Here is a 16,649-nt window from a genome sequence, read left to right as displayed (position 1 = left end):
CTGCAAAATTCACACAAAGTTTCAAGCCAGAACTGAGTCTGGTCTTTGAAAATATCAGCAATCACCTTGCCCTTTCTTTGCTTTATAGAGCTCTAAAAAAAAAAAAAACCCGTCTCTTCCTGTGCCCAGACTAGAACTCTGTTAGGAATTCTTCCCACTCCCCCATCTCCTTGCACACAAAGGCTTGGTTGGAATAGTTTGGTATCCCCTGCACTTAGTCCTCCAAGAGAACAGGTGCAACAGGGAGCACTGTAATAAAACTGCTCAAAGTTTAATGGCAATTGACTGGCTGTGCATCTAAGTAGAACTGGCTCTTTTGTAGCAGCAGGCACTTGGTGTCTGAAGAAGGCTCTGCCCTAATGAAAATAGGTGTGTGACCTACAAGCTGTGCTACGTCTGATTGATAATAAATGCAACAGCTCTGCAGCCTCTGAGCTGGAGAGGAGGGCTGTGCTGCTGGGTTGGGAGAGGTTTCTCTGGCCCTTTCTGGTGTCCTTTGTGAGGGAGAGTAGGCTCTGCTCACTTAGTTTGGCTGCCCATGGCGGTGTGCCATTGTGTGTTCCAGCACGCTGGGAAGCCGTAGCTGAAAAAGCCTTGAAGCACATACAGATGGAGAGACTGGCTGTGTGGCACTTCATTCCATGCGGGTAAAGGGTGAGAAATGGCAGCCAGCTAATCCCACCTGTGGGCAAGTGCCACCTCCTTTCCTCTGCTCTGCTGGGGGCTAGTGCTGACCCTCACAGAGCAGAATGTACATGCTCCCTTCTGCAGTGCTGCTTTCCTCTCCCCTGAAAAGCCAACACTCTCCACCCCTCTCTCTGCACTGTAGCCCTGTAAGAGAGACTTTGGGGCCTTTTTACTCGAGGCAGAAGAGCTGGGAGGATTCAAGTTTAGTTTTCTTAAATATATCCTGAGTAGCACAAACATAAAGCGCTTGGGAACAGCTCAGTGCCTCTCTCCCCTGGCCTACTGCTCCCCAGTCCCCTGTGGTGTTAGACAATGGCAGAGGAAAATGCTGTTTCTCCCATCTGCTGCTCTGGGATCTGTTGCAACTAGGTTTTTCCTCACTATCTTCCAATCATAGAGGCGCCTCTGTTTTTGCTCTCTAGTGCAGCATTTCTCAAATGCGGCCACGAGAGGCTTTTTGTTTGGCCACAACAGCTTCCTGGGCGGTAATGGGGGGGGGGAAACAGGGACAAAGTATCTGCCTCTCCTCCCTCCCTATCGCTCCTGGATGCGCTGCCCTGCAGTGACTCTAGAGACTGGTGCAGCACAATGTTGCAGGAGCAAGGTGAGCTCTCAATCTACCTTAGGGTGACCAGACGTCCCGATTTTATTGGGAAAGTCCCGATTTTAGGGGACTTGTCCCACGTCCCGACCTTCATCAGTCGGGACACCCTTTGTCCCAATATCAGGACCGTCCGGACCGCAGCTGCGGCACTGCTCACCACTTCCTGGGGCAGCTCCTGGCACCCGCCCGCCGGCAGGATTGCCGCATGCTGCAGGGCCATGGCTTGCAGGTGCCGGAAGCAGGCAGAGAGCCCTCCGCACCCCCCCCACACCCGACCCGACCCTAGGAGCCAGAGGGACCTGCCAGCCAGATGCTTCCTGGGACAGGAGCTGCCCCAGGTAAGCACCGCCAGGACTCCCCACCTCGCCCCCTGGCAGGTACCTCTGGCTCTTAGGGTGGGGGGTGCTCTCCATGATGCCGGCGCCTGCGAGCCCCACTCTGTGGCTCCGGCAGCTCCCATCGGTGCTTTTCCCAGCCAATGGGAGCCGGAGAGCTCATGGTTGAGGCGGGCGCAGCACGTGGAGAGTCTGGAGTCTCCCCTAGCTGCTCTGACCCTAGGAGCCAGAGACCTCCCAGGAGGGCTGGTGAGTGCGGCCAAGGAAGGGGGCAGGGTCTGATGATGAGTGTCTGGAAGGTGTGTGGAGGGAGTTAGGCAATGGGGGAGGTTTGTGTGTTTTGGGGTGCTAGACAGTGGGGGCCTGTTGGGGGGTGCTGGAAAGTGGGGGAGATGTGTGTGTCAGGGCACTGGGCAGTGGGGGTCTGTGTGGGGCATTGTTTAGTTGTGGTGGGGCTGTGGGGAAGGGCACTGGGAGGGAGGGAGGGGAAATCTGTGTGTATTGGGAAACTAGTGAGTGGGGGGGTTCTGTGTGGGGAGCTGGGCAGCTATGGTGGGGCTGTGGGCAGGGGGGCGCTGGGTGGTGTGTGTGTGTGTGTGTGTGCACAGCACTGTGTATTTGTGATGTAAGGGTTGTAGGGGGGGCCCTGGGCATAGTGGATCCAGGGGGTGCTGGGCAGGGGAGCTGTGTGGTGCAGCATGGGCCCACCCCCAACAGGAAGGGGCATGCTGGTAGCACAAGGCCAGGCGGACCAATGTGCCTCTGGCTCCGGTCGGGGCTGTGCACCTGTGTCAGTCTCTTCCTGCCACTCTCATCCCCCCCCCCCCCCCCCTCCCCGGCGCCGCTCGCCCAATGTGTCCTGATATTTCACTTTTGCAATCTGGTCGCCCTAATCTACCTTGGAGGTGGGGGGCTTGGGCTTCAGCACTGGGGTGGTTGGGTGGCAAGCTCCACAGGCGGGACTTTGGGAGCCAGGCTGTGGGACTTCAGGCACCCTCTGGCCCCTTGGTCTGTCCACTGGTCCCAGGCTCCTGCCGCTATGTCACGGGAGCCAGCCCTGAGTGCCGACCCCTGGTGCTGGCTGTGCAGCAGCGGGCTCCCAACACCTGACTTCTGCTACACAGCCCCTGGCTCTGACCACACAGTAGCATTTGCTGACCGCCAGCTCTGGCCGTGCAGGTTCTCCACCCCACCTCACATCGTCCTGGGCTCCCACTGCCTTCTCCTCTTCTCCCTCCTTCCCTCCCTCCCTCTGTGAAAGCAACGGCAGACAATCGTTTCGCGCCTTTTTTCCTGAGTTACCTGGGCAGATGCCATACCACGGCAAGCATGGAGCACGCTCAGCTCACTGTCACCGTATGTCTCCTGGGTGCTGGCAGACGCAGTACTGCATTGCTACACAGCAGTAGCAACCCATTGCCTTGTAGCAGCAGACAGTACAATAGGACTGGTAGCCGTCATCGTCATGTCCGAGGTGCTCCTGGCTGTGTCAGCCAGGAGCGCCTGGGCAGACATGGGTGCAGGGACTACATTAGGAGTGACTCGACTAGGTCACTCTCTTTAGTCCTGCAGGCAGTCCTATTGTACCATCTTTTGCCAGGCAAGCAGGAGATGAGGATGGCTAGCAGTCCTATTGTACCATCTTGTGCCAAGCAGCCAAGAGATGTGTATGGCTTGCAGTCCTTCTGCACTGTCTGCTGCCAGCCAAAGATCTAAAAGATAGATGGAGTGGATCAAAACAAGCAATAGACCAGATTTGTTTTGTACTCATTTGCTCCCCCCTCCCTCTCTCCCTCCATGAAGTCCTGCCTGAAATACTCCTTGATGTAAAGCCACCCCCTTTGTTGATTTTAATTCCCTGTAAGCCAACCCTGTAAGCCATGTCGTCAGTCGCCGCTCCCTCCATCAGAGCAAGGGCAGACAATCGTTCCGCGCCTTTTTTCTGTGCGGATGCCATACCATGGCAAGCATGGAGCCTGCTCAGCTCACTTTGGCAATTAGGAGCACATTAAACACCACACGCATTATCCAGCAGTATATGCAGGACCAGAACCTGGCAAAGCGATACCGGGCGAGGAGGCGACGTCAGCGCGGTGACGTGAGTGATGAGGACATGGACACAGACTTCTCTCAAAGCTTGGGCCCTGCCATTGTGGGCATCATGGTGCTAATGGGACAGGTTCATGCCATGAAACGCCGATTCTGGGCCCGGGAAACAAGCACAGACTGGTGGGACCGCATAGTGTTGCAGGTCTGGGACGATTCCCAGTAGCTGCAAAACTTTCACATGCGTAAGGGCACTTTCATGGAACTTTGTGACTTGCTTTCCCCTGCCCTGAAGCGCATGAATACCAAGATGAGAGCAGCCCTCACAGTTGAGAAGCGAGTGGCGATAGCCCTGTGGAAGCTTGCAACGCCAGACAGCTACTGGTCAGTCAGGAATCAATTTGGAGTGGGCAAATCTGCTGTGGGGGCTGCTGTGATGCAAGTACCCAACGCAATCAAAGATCTGCTGATGTCAAAGGTAGTGACCCTGGGAAATGTGCAGGTCATAGTGGATGGCTTTGCTGCAATGGGATTCCCTAACTGTGGTGGGGCCATAGACGGAACCCATATCCCTATCTTGGCACCGGAGCACCAAGCCGGCGAGTACATAAACCGCAAGGGGTACTTTCCAATGGTGCTGCAAGCACTGGTGGATCACAAGGGACGTTTCACCAACATCAACGTGGGATGGCCGGGAAAGGTACATGACGCTCGCATCTTCAGGAACTCTGGTCTGTTTCAAAAGCTGCAGGAAGGAACTTTATTCCCAGACCAGAAAATAACTGTTGGGGATGTTGAAATGCCTATAGTTATCCTTGGGGACCCAGCCTACCCCTTAATGCCATGGCTCATGAAGCCATACACAAGCAGCCTGGACAGTAGTCAGGAGCTGTTCAACTACAGGCTGAGCAAGTGCAGATTGGTGGTAGAATGTGCATTTGGATGTTTAAAAGTGCGCTGGCGCAGTTTACTGGCTTGGTTAGACCTCAGCGAAACCACTATTCCTACTGTTATTACTGCTTGCTGTGCGCTCCACAATATCTGTGAGAGTAAGGGGGAGACGTTTATGGCGGGGTGGGAGGTTGAGGCAAATAGCCTGGCTGCTGGTTTTGCACAGCCAGACACCAGGGCGGTTAGAAGAGCACAGGAGGGCGAAGTGCGCATCAGAGAAGCTTTGAAAACCACTTTCATGACTGGACAGGCTACAGTATGAAAGTTCTGTTTGTTTCTCCTTGATGAAACCCCCTGCCCTTTGGTTCACACTACGTCCCTGTAAGCTAACCACCCTCCCCACCTCCCTTCAATCACCACTTGCAGAGGCAATAAAGTCATTGTTGCTGCACATTTGTGCATTCTTTATTCATTCATCACACAAATAGGGGGATAACTACCAGGGTAGCCCAGGTGGTGGTGGTGGAGGAGAGAAGGACAAGGCCACACACCATTTTAAAAGTTTACAATTTTAAAACTTATTGAATGCCAGCGTTCTGTTGCTTGGTCAATCCTCTGGGGTGGAGTGGCTGGGTGGCCAGAGGTCCCCCCACTGCGTTCTTGGGCGCCTGGGTGAGGAGGCTATGGAACTTGGGGAGGAGGGTGGTTGGTTACAGAGGGGCTGTAGCGGCGGTCTGTGCTCCAGCTGCCTTTCCTTGAGCTCAGAGAACATTTCATCACAAGTGTGGTTTTATTGCCTTCTAATCTTCACTAGCCTCTGGGAAGGAGAAGATCCTGTGATCCTTGAAACACATGCAGCTGGTGGAGGAAAGAAAAAAAGAGACAGTGGTATTTAAAAAGACACATTTTCTAAAACAATGGCTACACTCTTTCACGGTAAACCTTGCTGTTAACATTACATACACAGCACATGTGCTTTCATTCCAATGTCGTATTTTGCCTCCCCTCACCACGTAGCTAGCCCCTCACCCCTCCCCATGGCTAACAGCGGGGAACATTTCTGTTCAGCCACAGGCAAACAGCCCAGCAGGAACAGGCACCTCTGAATGGTGGATGGAATAAGGCTGCCCTCCCCAGAAACCTTTTGCAAAGGCTTTGGGAGTACATCCAGGAGAGCCGCAACTGCCAGGGCAAATTAATCATTAAACATGCTTACTTTTAAACCATGTATAATATTTTAAAAGGTACACTCACCAGAGGTCCCTTCTCTACCTGGCGTGTCCAGGAGGCAGCCTTGAGTGGGTTCGGGGGGGTACTGGCTCCAGGTCCAGGGTGAGAAACAGTTCCTGGCTGTAGGGAAAACCAGTTTCTCCGCTTGCTTGCTGTGAGCTATCTACAACTTCATCATTATCATCTTCCTCGTCCCCCAAACCTGCTTCTGTGTTGCCTCCATCTCCATTGAAGGAGTCAAACAACACGGCTGGCGTAGTGGTGGCTGAACCCCCTAAAATGGCATGCAGCTCATCATAGAAGCAGCATGTTTGGGGCTCTGACCCAGAGCGGCCGTTTGCCTCTCTGGTTTTCTGGTAGGCTTGCCTCAGCTCCTTAAGTTTCACGTGGCACTGCTTCGGATCCCTGTTATGGCCTCTGTCCTTCATGCCCTGGGAGATTTTGACAAATGTTTTGGCCTTTCAAAAACTGGAATGAGTTCTGATAGCACGGATTCTTCTCCCCATACAGCGATCAGATCCCGTACCTCCCGTTCGGTCCATGCTGGAGCTCTTTTGCAATTCTGGGACTCCATCATGGTCACCTCTGCTGATGAGCTCTGGCCAGCGTGGCAAGCTGCAGGTGACCATGCAAACAGGAAATTGAAATTCAAAAGTTTGCAGGCCTTTTCCCGTCTACCTGGCTAGTGCATCTGAGTTGAGAGTGCTGTCCAGAGCAGTCACAATGGAGCACTCTGGGATAGCTCCCGGCCAATACCATCTAATTGCATCCACAGTACCCCAAATTCAACCCGGCAAGGCCAATTTAAGCGCTAATCCCCTTGTCGGGGGTGGAGTACGGAAATCGATTTTAAGAGCCCTTTAAGTCGAAAAAAAGGGCTTCATCGTGTGGGGTTAAATCGATTTAACGCTGCTAAATTCGACGTCAACTCCTAGTGTAGACCAGGGCTAAGTGTGCTGTGAAAAGTGATATTAATGAACATACACCTTTTCAGAGCATTATTTTTTATTATTGAGTCTGCAAAAAAAAAAAAACTACATAAATAATTACAATGCTGTGGATGTGTATAAGAGCATATTTATTTGGTTTTCCTAAAGTTAATTAAGTATTTTAGGAAAAAGGGTCAGTGTGGCCATCAGCAAGAGTTGCTGGCCACACTCTGTGGTCTAGTGCACAATATAGTGACAAATGGTGGAGCTATGCAGAAACCTGTCAACCTCACTAATTCTCCTGTGTAACCCCTCCACTGGAAGCGGCAAACCATATTAAAAAAAATACCACATCAGACAATGGGCTCGCAACATGATCTGAGTTAATCTTCCCACAAGTTTAAGTCCCCCTCTTTCATCTATCCTGGTGCCCCTCCTTCCACTGGACTCAGGCAGTGCAAACCTCATTTCGCCAGAAACGGTTATCCCTCTTCCTGGAGGATGGCGAGGGTTGCTCATTCAAGACAGACAGGTTTTGCCCAGGGTCAGGGACAGTACATAAGACCCATTTCTGACAGAGATTTCAGCTCAGGATTTTTCACTGTCCTACAGGGAAGCCTGTTTCCATGTGCAATTTATCTCTGCCACCCGGGGGTGAAAGTAAGTCGGGTGACTTACTGGTACGCTGGGGCTAGCTCTGGCCCCCGGAAGGGGTGGGGCCTAAGGCAGAAGGGGCAGGGTTGAGGGGGTCAGAGCCAGCCCCAGCCCACCCTGAAATGTAAGCACCCCCCCAAGCCCCCACCTGGGTAGCAGCAGCAGCAGCCCGGGGCTCCAGGGGCTATTTAAAGGGCCCGGGGCTCCCCTCTTCTACCGCCCTGGCCCTTTAAATAGCCCCTGGAGTAGCGGGGGCTCCAGCTGCCTCTGCAGCTCCAGTCCTTTAAATAGCCGCTGGAGCCCCGCCGCTTCCCCAGGTAGAAGCAGGGGAGCCGCGGGCTGTTTAAATAGCCCCCGGAGCCCTGGAGAAGCAGCGGGGCTCCAGCGGCTATTTAAAGGACCAGAGCAGTAGAGGCAGCTGGAGCCCCAGCCCTTTAACTAGCCCCTGGAGCCCCACACCCTACCCTAGGGCTCTGGGGGCTGTTTAAAGGGCCCAGGGCTCCCCTGCTTCTACTGTCCCAGCCCATTAAATAGCCCCTGGAGCCCTGCAGCCGCTACCCCAGGACTCCAGCAGCGGGGCTCTGGAGGCAATTTAAAGAGCCTGGGGCTCCAGCCACTGCTGGGAGCCCCAGGCCCTTTGAATTGCCCCCTGGGGAAGCCGGGCTGCCCCAGTACGGTGCACCGGATCTTGCCAGTGCTGGGGCGTATTGGCTTACTTTCACCTCTGCTGCCACCAGTGCTACCCACCCAGTGCAACATTGTGTTCCAGGGTACTCAATACTGTATTGCTGAAATGTTTTGCCTATGACATACTGCGATGCACCCACGATATTCCATGCTGCTAAGAGGAATATATTGGGGAAAAGGAGGGTTGTTGCAAAGGGGAAAGATAGTTCAGTAGGTGGATGATATCTTGGTAGTAAGTGAAACAGAAAAAGAGCATGAAGTGTTAGTGCACCAGTTACTGGGTTGCTGCCAAGCACACACCTTGAAACGTAACCCTTCTAAATCCCAGATCAAACAGAGAGAAGTGCAGTATCTGGGAATTAGACTCTGCACACAGGGGGAAGATCAGTAGATAAGGACAGAGTGAAGTGTAACCTTCTGATGCTAGTGGATACTATATCCTTGCAGTCTTTTTTGGGGCTCACTAACTTTTGCTGAGAATTTATGGTGAGATATACAGAAAAGGCAGGACCCTTGTATGAGGTGCTTAAAAGGCTGCAATGGATCTGGACAGAAGAAGCAACTAGTGCATGGGAAAGCTTGAAAAGGGGGTTAATGGAAGCATCTGCTTTGGCTGCCCCCAACAAAGACTGGTTGCGTTCTATAGCAGAGCACTAACAGTTCCAGAAAGCAAACTGGGAATCTGTGAGCAAACTGCTCTTGCTGCTTACTGGACACTACGGAAAGCCCAGGGAATTATCAGAGCAAGTAAAGTAATTGTTAAAAGCCATCATGCTCTGGGAAAACTACTAAGTCAGGAAAATGTATCCAAATTTATCCTAAGTCAGGAAAATTTATCCATTTGAGAGTGGATAAGGCTATATAATGGGTCTTTGCTCTCAGGACAGAAAATGCCCAGTTGCTCACCCTGAAAGAACCTGATCTGTATGGAGTCTGACCCTAACTGGTCAGAAACATGTTTGTGAGCCCCAGGAGGAATCTAAAGCACACCCTGTCTTTATGACAACTCCGGTTGAACAGGTAATTGGGAAAACAATCTGGCTTGTGGATGGTAGCTTATATTATAAAGAAGGAAAGTGAATTACAGGATTCAGTGACAGGAGATAGGCAAATCCTTTCAATACAAGCTAGAGACAGGAGGAACACAGTCTGCAGATGTGTCAGCAGTTGTAGAAGTTTTGGAGAGAATGAAAAACAAACTGAAATAATTATTGGAACTGATTTGGGTTATGTTTATAAAGATACCACCATTTATCTTCCATGGTGGAAAACTATGACTTTTACAGGAACTGATGCATCTGAAATTAATCACAAGATTCTTTGGCACCGAATGGAAGAATTGGCAGCCAATTTTAATAAGTTCAGACTGGTTAAAATAAGATCACACAAAGCAAAAGGTCCATTACAATGGGGAAATGAACAGGCAGATAAGCTTGTAAATGAAGTGGCAATCACTGGTACAATATTGGAAGCTGTGCTCGTGACAGTAACCACCTGGGCACAAGCAAAACCAGAACAAAAAAATGATGAAAACAACCAGGAAGGGTTGCTATTATTACAGGACCTTCAGGCAAAAATTGTGTTGGTTCAGCAATGGATTGTAGAATGCCATTCAAAGTGGCAGGGCATTCCATTGAAAAAAGAACGAAGCTTAATTATGGCAAAACCAGACAATGAATGGGTTTTAGCAGTCTTAGCAAATGCAACACCTCCCTTTGGGGTGGATACATGGGACACCCGAAATTAGAAGAGGCATTGGAAAAACTTAAAAAGATGGGCTGGTGGCCTGGAATGAAAGAGGATTTGGGTGTGCATATTGATAGTTGTTTAACATGTGCAAAACAAGACCCTGCTAGAAGGAAAAGGTGTGGAGAATTAATGCATCAGGCTTTAAAGGGTCCCTTGCAGCGCTTGCAGATGGATTTTGTGGGACCCTTGCCCACCACACCTAGGAAGAATAGATTTATGTTTGTAATTGTGACAGCTTCAGCAAATGGGTGGAAAGAGAGTAGTCTGGCAGCTGCAAAAGTGTTAATAGAAATCTTTCCTAAATGCGGTTTATCACACACTATTGACTCTGATAATGGACCAGCTTTCATCGGTCAGGTGTACCAAAGTGGGTACATGGGCCAGTGTTCCCCTACCGTTACACATCCCCTTCCACCCTCAAGCAGGTGGAAAGAATGAACAAGTCCCATGAAACTGAATTATCCAAATGGCAATGAATTGAGAACAAACTGGGACATGGTGCTCCTATTGTATTTTAAATCTTGGCCAGCATATTTACATTTCCCAAAGGAGTCACTCCTCTCTCCTTTAGAATCACAGTTAAAGTAACTGCAGTGTAACAAACATACAACCCCTGTGTTGCCAAGTTTTATGGTTTTATCGGTAGCCTCACAAGACCTGGTGTTTTTCCTAACCACCCTCTTCACTCCTGGAATCCGGAGATTGTGGGAGAACCCAGTTTTCATTTGAAAAACGGAAGTTTCAAGATCACATGGTTGCAGGGACCCACTTGAAAACATGACCCCGCATTCACCCCTTAGAGAAACGAGACAAGTCAAACGAACCCAGCATTTATTAGAGTTTTAAATCCTGTGCCTTTTTTGCAGCCTGACTCATGCTTTTTAGGGTTGCCAATTTTGGTTGGAGGTATTCTTGGATGTTTCTTCACATGACGTAATCTTTAATTAGATTAATTTTTCACTCCTGGAGAGTCCAGGCCAATCCTGAAGGGTTGGCAACACTGTTTTTTGATCCCTGGGGGTGTGGGATCCTGCATGTCTTCATCCAGCAGGTTCACTGAGCTGCATGGCCTCAACCTCGTTCCTCCAAACGATTGAATCCTCTCTTTGTACCGCAGAGCCCCTCTCTGGTTGGCAAGGAGGCAGGTGGCTCCTGAGCTGATTCAGGGCCACCCCGAGGCAGTGCCAAGAAATTGTTGGCTGTTCACACAGTCCACTCTGGATGTACAACACCGGATTTAGGCTAATAGAGCACAGACTGAACCATCCCTGACCCAGCTGAGCGTAAACGGTGCCAGGCACCCAGATGGCCACACCCGGTGCCACTGGTTACAACCACCAGTGCCCTCGCTCAGTCAAAAGAGAAGCACTGGGAGCGTCTGTGAGGCCTTGCCTATGAGTCAGGCATGGCTCTCCACCGCTACCAAAGGGGAGGAGCTGGCTGGTGGTTCAGCTGCCCCCTCCTCGCCCAGCGCTAGTGCCTGAGCTTGCCCCTCCTGGCTGGGTGACGCCAGGTTTGCCCCCGGGGGTGTGTTGGCTTCCTCTCTGGCGTGGTCAGACGTGCTTCTTCGCAGCTCAGTGTCAGCTAGCCTGGGTGCTGACACGCCCCCACGCCACGCCACCCTCCCAGTTTCTGGCCCAGAATGGGCAGCCCCGTCCCACACAGAAATCTGTGTCAATGTAACCGCCCTCACCCCGGACCATGCAAAGGTCCTGGCCACGTCTCCAACCACATCACCCACCCCAGCAGGGCCGAGGCCCTTGCTGGGAGTACTCCAAACCAGGGCTGGGCAAAGCCCCCCAAGGACAGACAAAGGGCCCAATCCTGCCGTGGCTCCAGGAGGGCTACTTGGTGTCTGAGTCACTGCTTGAGACCCTGGGCTCCGCATAGGGACAGGCGAGTAATGGGAGAGGGCAGCCGGATGGCTACTGGCAGGGGGCCGGGGGTGGCTACAAGAACAGGGTGCCGTGGGAGCAGTGGACGGGTACTGCCCCATATCTGGTCAGGTGCCAGCCAGGTGCATAGCTGGGGAGCAAGTACTTTAGGGGAGGTGATCCACACGCAGAGCTGATCAGCGGTGGGGACTGAGCAGCGTTCCCTTCCCCTCGCTGGGGGCGACAGCTGCCAAGTCCCCGCCACGCTGCACCGCGAGGGCTGGGTGGGGGGTGGCCTCCTCTGGTGCCGCTATCTTCGCCCTCCCGTGCAGAGGAAGACTCCTACGGCCAAGGCTGCCAGGGCAAAGGCTCCCAAGGTGATGCCCAGCACCAGAGGAGCGTGCGAACGCCTCTGCTGTCCTTCTGCAAGACACAAGAGGAATGGGCTCAGAGCTGGGCTTCGCTCTCAAGGGCTGCGCACAGTGGGGGCCGGGCCTGCTACGAGGGACTGATCCAGGTTCCATTCCCATGTTTCCTCTACTTCCCCTGGGCTGGGGGCCCGAAGGGAGCCACTGCCAGTGTGATAGGGGGTTCGTATTCCTGCTGTTGGGCAGAGGGCATGGGCTGGCGCAGGGATTGCTGGGCTGCAATACCCTCCCTATGCAGAACCCCTGGGAAACCATGCCCAGCAGTCCCACCCTTCACATACCGGTCCTGGCATCATCCATTTTGCTGTGCTGCCTCATGAACTCCACACACGTCGTCTCCAGGAAGGACTGCAGCTCGGAGGTGGTCTGTGGGTACCGGCTCACCTGGGCATGGGCGAATGTGGCCAGCTTGTCCCCCTCCTTGTGCCCCAATAGTGCCCAGCTGGCATTGGCCGCCCGGAAGCTCAGGAAGTCGTCTCCATTGAGTGCCACCTCGTAGAAGCTGTGGGAGGCGCCATCAGGGGAGAGCTGGCAGCCCAGCTTGCAGCGCAAGTGCAGGGGGTCTGTGAGGGGGCAGAGCCAGAGGGGTCAGGCTGGCATGGCCCAGATGCAGGGGTCAGGAGGGCACATAGAAGGAAGGGACATGGGGGAGCACCTCAACGCCTCCTTGTTTTGCCAGAGCAACCCTCGGGCAGATTGGGGGCATTCAGCAGCACCCTCCCCACTGCTATCTGCTCCCTGGGCTCAGCCCCATCTCCCTGTCCCCTCACTTCTTTCCCCCGATCCCACCCCCACTCCTTTTGCGCTTCCCAGATCTATCCCCCACTTGCTTTCCTTTACCCCTTTTCTCTCCCTTGGCCTGATCCCTCTACCCTCCTCCTTCCCTTGCCATCCCCCACTCCCCCACACCTTCTTTCTCTGCTTCCCCATCTCCAGCATGCTGCCCACCCCACTGGGTGCCACACGCTGCCAGGTAACTGATGTGTCTCTGTTCCCCTTTCGTGGCATGCTCAGAGTCCCGGGAAAGCTGGGTGGCAGCTGCCATTTTGTTCACCGGGTGGGCGCAGCCTGGAGCCAGGAGACACTCACACAGTGCTTGCTCACAGAGACGTGACTCTGGCCCACCTGGCTGTTTCCTTTTGGACAAGATCTAAGTCACTGCTGTTGATAGGCTATGGCAGCTCTTGGGGCCAAGCAGGGAATGGGGCCAAACTGAAAAATGTGACAAAAAATCCGGTTGGATCTGAACCAAAACCAATTTGCTCCTGGAATCAAACAACGCAGGGGAAAAGTTTGTTTCAAAGGGATCGAGTTGGCTCAAAACCCATTTTCCCCCTAAATGTTTTGTTTTGAGCCGGCCAGTTCAAGTGTTTCTCACCCTTGTTTTGGGGTTGTTTTTTTTTGAACGGGCCACATTTAAACTCAAAACGGTGTTGGGAGTAGAAAAGTGGTGATGTAACGTTTCAGTCTGAACGAAACACAAAATTTCAAGCCGAAATTATTTGAGGTTTTGGCAGGGGCGGCTCTATGCACCAGCAAAACAAGCAGGTGCTTGGGGCTGCACATTTCTAGGGGCGGCATTCCGGCGCCGGCCATGCCGCCCCTAGAAATGTGCCCCCGCCGCCCCAGCTCGCCTCCGCCTGCTCCCCTGAGCGCCCTGCCACCAGCGCTCCTCCCCCGTCCCATCCTCCCTCCCAGGCTTGCCCCGCACCAAACCACTGTTTGGCGCGGCAAGCGTGGGAGGGAGGGAGGAGAAGCCGTGCGGCAGCGGTGATGGAGCGGAGGCGAGCTGGGGCAGGAAGCAGTTCCTCTATCCCCCTCCCCATTTACTTCCCGCGCTCCCCTCCGCTCCGCCTGCTCCCCTGAATGCGCTGCCTCTCCCTCGCCTGAGAGGGAGGCGGGAGAAGCGGAGCAGCAGCGTGTTCGGGGAGCAGGCGGAGCGGAGGGGAGCTGTTGCAGGAGCAGGGAGCCACAGGAAGCAATGGAGGGGGAATGCAGCACGCTCGGGGGAGGAGGCAGGCCGGGATTTGGGGAAGGGGTGGAGCCGGGGGCAGGGGGCACGAAAAAAAGTGGGGGCGGCCAAAATGTTTTTTTGCTTGGGGCGGCAAAAATCCTGGAGCCGGCCCTGGGTTTTGGACACAAAAATGCATTTTTCAACCAAAACCAATTACTTGAAAAACATTCACCTGGGAATCCTGGGAAAGAATAACACCCATGCCCCCACTGTGCCTCCCTGCCCACACGATACACACAGTGCGGGGGGGGGGGGGCACAACAGCGCAGCACCCTGCCTGGCTGACCCATCTATGGGTGACAAACTCCACACATGCCCCCCCGTGCCATCTGGCTGATGCGAACTCTGTTTCGTCCACTTTGCTGCGCCCCCCCCCCCCCCTTGGCCATATCACCAGCTCCAGGTGTCACAGGGGCCCATGGCCCCCAGCGCCACTCCCGCTCTGGTACTTACACTGCACCTCCCTCTCCTTGGTGATCACCTGCACGAAGGCATGGAAGGAGTGTAAGTAAGTCTGCAGGCTGTTCTCCCTCTCCTGCCACTGCGGCGGGGGCTCCAGGGGGAGCAGCTGGCTGGCATTGAAGCCCTGCAGGCTGTGGGTCAGTACCCCGTTCAGAGTGGCGTTCCCCCAAAATTCAATGGCGCTGCTGTTTGGGAGGTGGGTGAGCTGAATCATGGTGAAGGTGTGCAGGGCTGGGAGGAACAGACACCCAGAGAATCAGAGAGCCAGAAGGCGCTGGGCCACGCACATCCCCCCCAACAGCTGACTTTGGGCTTCCTGCCATACAAAGCCCTCCCTCCCAGGGGGCCTTCGTCCATCACTGCAACAAGGCCCCAGCCTCCCCTGCTGGCGCACTGGCCAGCTGCTCGGGCTCACCCACACTCAGCCATGCATGGGAAAAGAAGCCCACACGGAATTCCTGCAGGAGGGCTCAGCAGATGCTGGGATTTCCCTGCCTTGCTTCACTCATTGTGGGGCCTCCCTGACCACCTCCCCTCTCAGGGATCCTGTTCCCTCCCCGGCCCAGCACTGCCAGTCTCTCAGTCATGCTAGCACCGCTGGTATCTCATTGCGGGAGCCGTTTCAGACTGGCTGGCACCAGCCTTTCCTGTGGTGCTTTGAGTGCAGGAAAAGCATTTAAGCTGGGACATGCCCTGCCACTTCCTCTTGTCACAGGGGCTGGAGGGGGATGGGGGCTGTTACAGTGTCTGCAGGGGAAGCCTGGCCTGAGACCCCCCCATCCCATCCCTCGGCCACATCGTTGGGAATCTCACTCTCTCTCAGCTAGGCTGATCAGAGCGAGGGGTTGTCTCCATGGCCAAGCCATCAGAGCCGCATGGGGCCCTGACTAGGGGTGCTGGGGACACCTCTTACCTGCCCCATCTCCCTGGTGGCAGAGAGCACCGACAAGGAGCAGAAGTAGCAGCATTCCCGCGGGCTGGCTGGGGGGCCCAGTCACTGCTCAGTTCTAGCCTGGTGCCCTTGGTGGAGAAGGTGGGAGGTCCCGGAGCCCGGCAGAGCAATGGCAGGGACCCCGTGCCCCATGCCTCTGTGCCGAGCTGTGCAGAGGATATAAATGCAGGGGCAGTGCTGTGGAGCAATCAGGGCCGTGGGAGGGAGCTGGGGCTGGCAGGGATGAAGAGGGCGGGAATGTTAGTCCAGCTCTGTTATTGCAGCTCTGTTCCATTTCCGCAGCTGCTGACACCCCTTCTCTGCCAGCCCAGGGCCTGGCTCCCCTCTGCTGTCCCCACAATGCAGCTGGGCTGGGCCCTGGAGCTCACACACCCAGGGCTGATGGCAAGAGGGGAGGAAGTATTCTGGGGCCCTGAGCTCTGGAGACCCCCCTGAATATATGTAATGCGTGAAATGGGGCCCCAGCAAACATGATGTACCAGGGCCCGCACCCAGCACTTCCCCCCAGGGGGGAGTGTTTGTTAACCCCAGCTGCCAGGCCGAGCTCTGATGGGCTGAACAGTGGGGTGGGAGTCAGGACTCCTGGATTCCACTCCCAGGCTCACATGAGGAGTGTTGGAGTGATGGACAGAGGCAGGACTCCTGGGTTCTGCTCCAAGCTGTGGTGGGGAGTGTGGACTAATGGGTTAGAGCAGGGGGATTGGCAGGCAGGACTCCTGTGTTCTATGCCTACCACTGCTACGGACTCCTTGTGTGATCTTGGGCAAGTCACTCACCTCTGTGCCTCAATTTTCTCCTTTGTAGAATGGCTATGGACCCTCCAAGGGGACGTGAGGCACAGGGGTGGACGCGCAGGCTGGCTATGAACTGCACAGTGATCCCTGGATGGCCTACTCCAGAGAGGACAGAGAAGCCTGCTCCGTGCTTGAATCCTGGCCATGCTCTGGCTCTGTGCGGCGCACCACGGAGCTGGCTGGCTCGGGAGTCACCCCCTGGAGCAGCCCAGCCCCTCCCTGCCTGTGTCAGGCAATGGCTGGCCCTCAGCACAGCTGCTCAGCTCCCTGCAGGCCCCCCTCTCCTCTCTGGCCTGGGCTGGGCGTTACACTG

At 54.4% G+C, this 16,649-nt stretch overlaps 1 protein-coding gene across 1 annotated transcript; it reads right to left on the bottom strand.

Moving 5' to 3' along the window:
- Window positions 1–11,996: 11,996 nt before the first annotated feature.
- PROCR (protein C receptor) lies at window positions 11,997–15,558 on the bottom strand. Its single transcript, XM_077825768.1, has 4 exons — window positions 15,504–15,558; window positions 14,582–14,821; window positions 12,396–12,677; window positions 11,997–12,109 (listed from the first exon to the last, which is right to left on the bottom strand). Exons 1-4 carry the CDS (start codon window positions 15,556–15,558, stop codon window positions 11,997–11,999), a joined length of 690 nt encoding a protein of 229 aa, XP_077681894.1.
- Between the last annotated feature and the right edge of the window lie 1,091 nt (window positions 15,559–16,649).

This window comes from Eretmochelys imbricata, chromosome 9 (genome assembly GCF_965152235.1).
Source record: "Eretmochelys imbricata isolate rEreImb1 chromosome 9, rEreImb1.hap1, whole genome shotgun sequence".
In the NCBI taxonomy this organism is placed as follows: Eukaryota; Metazoa; Chordata; order Testudines; family Cheloniidae; genus Eretmochelys; species Eretmochelys imbricata.
The sequence above is the reverse complement of the archived record's forward strand: the minus strand, read 5'-3'. Positions and strand labels throughout refer to the sequence as shown.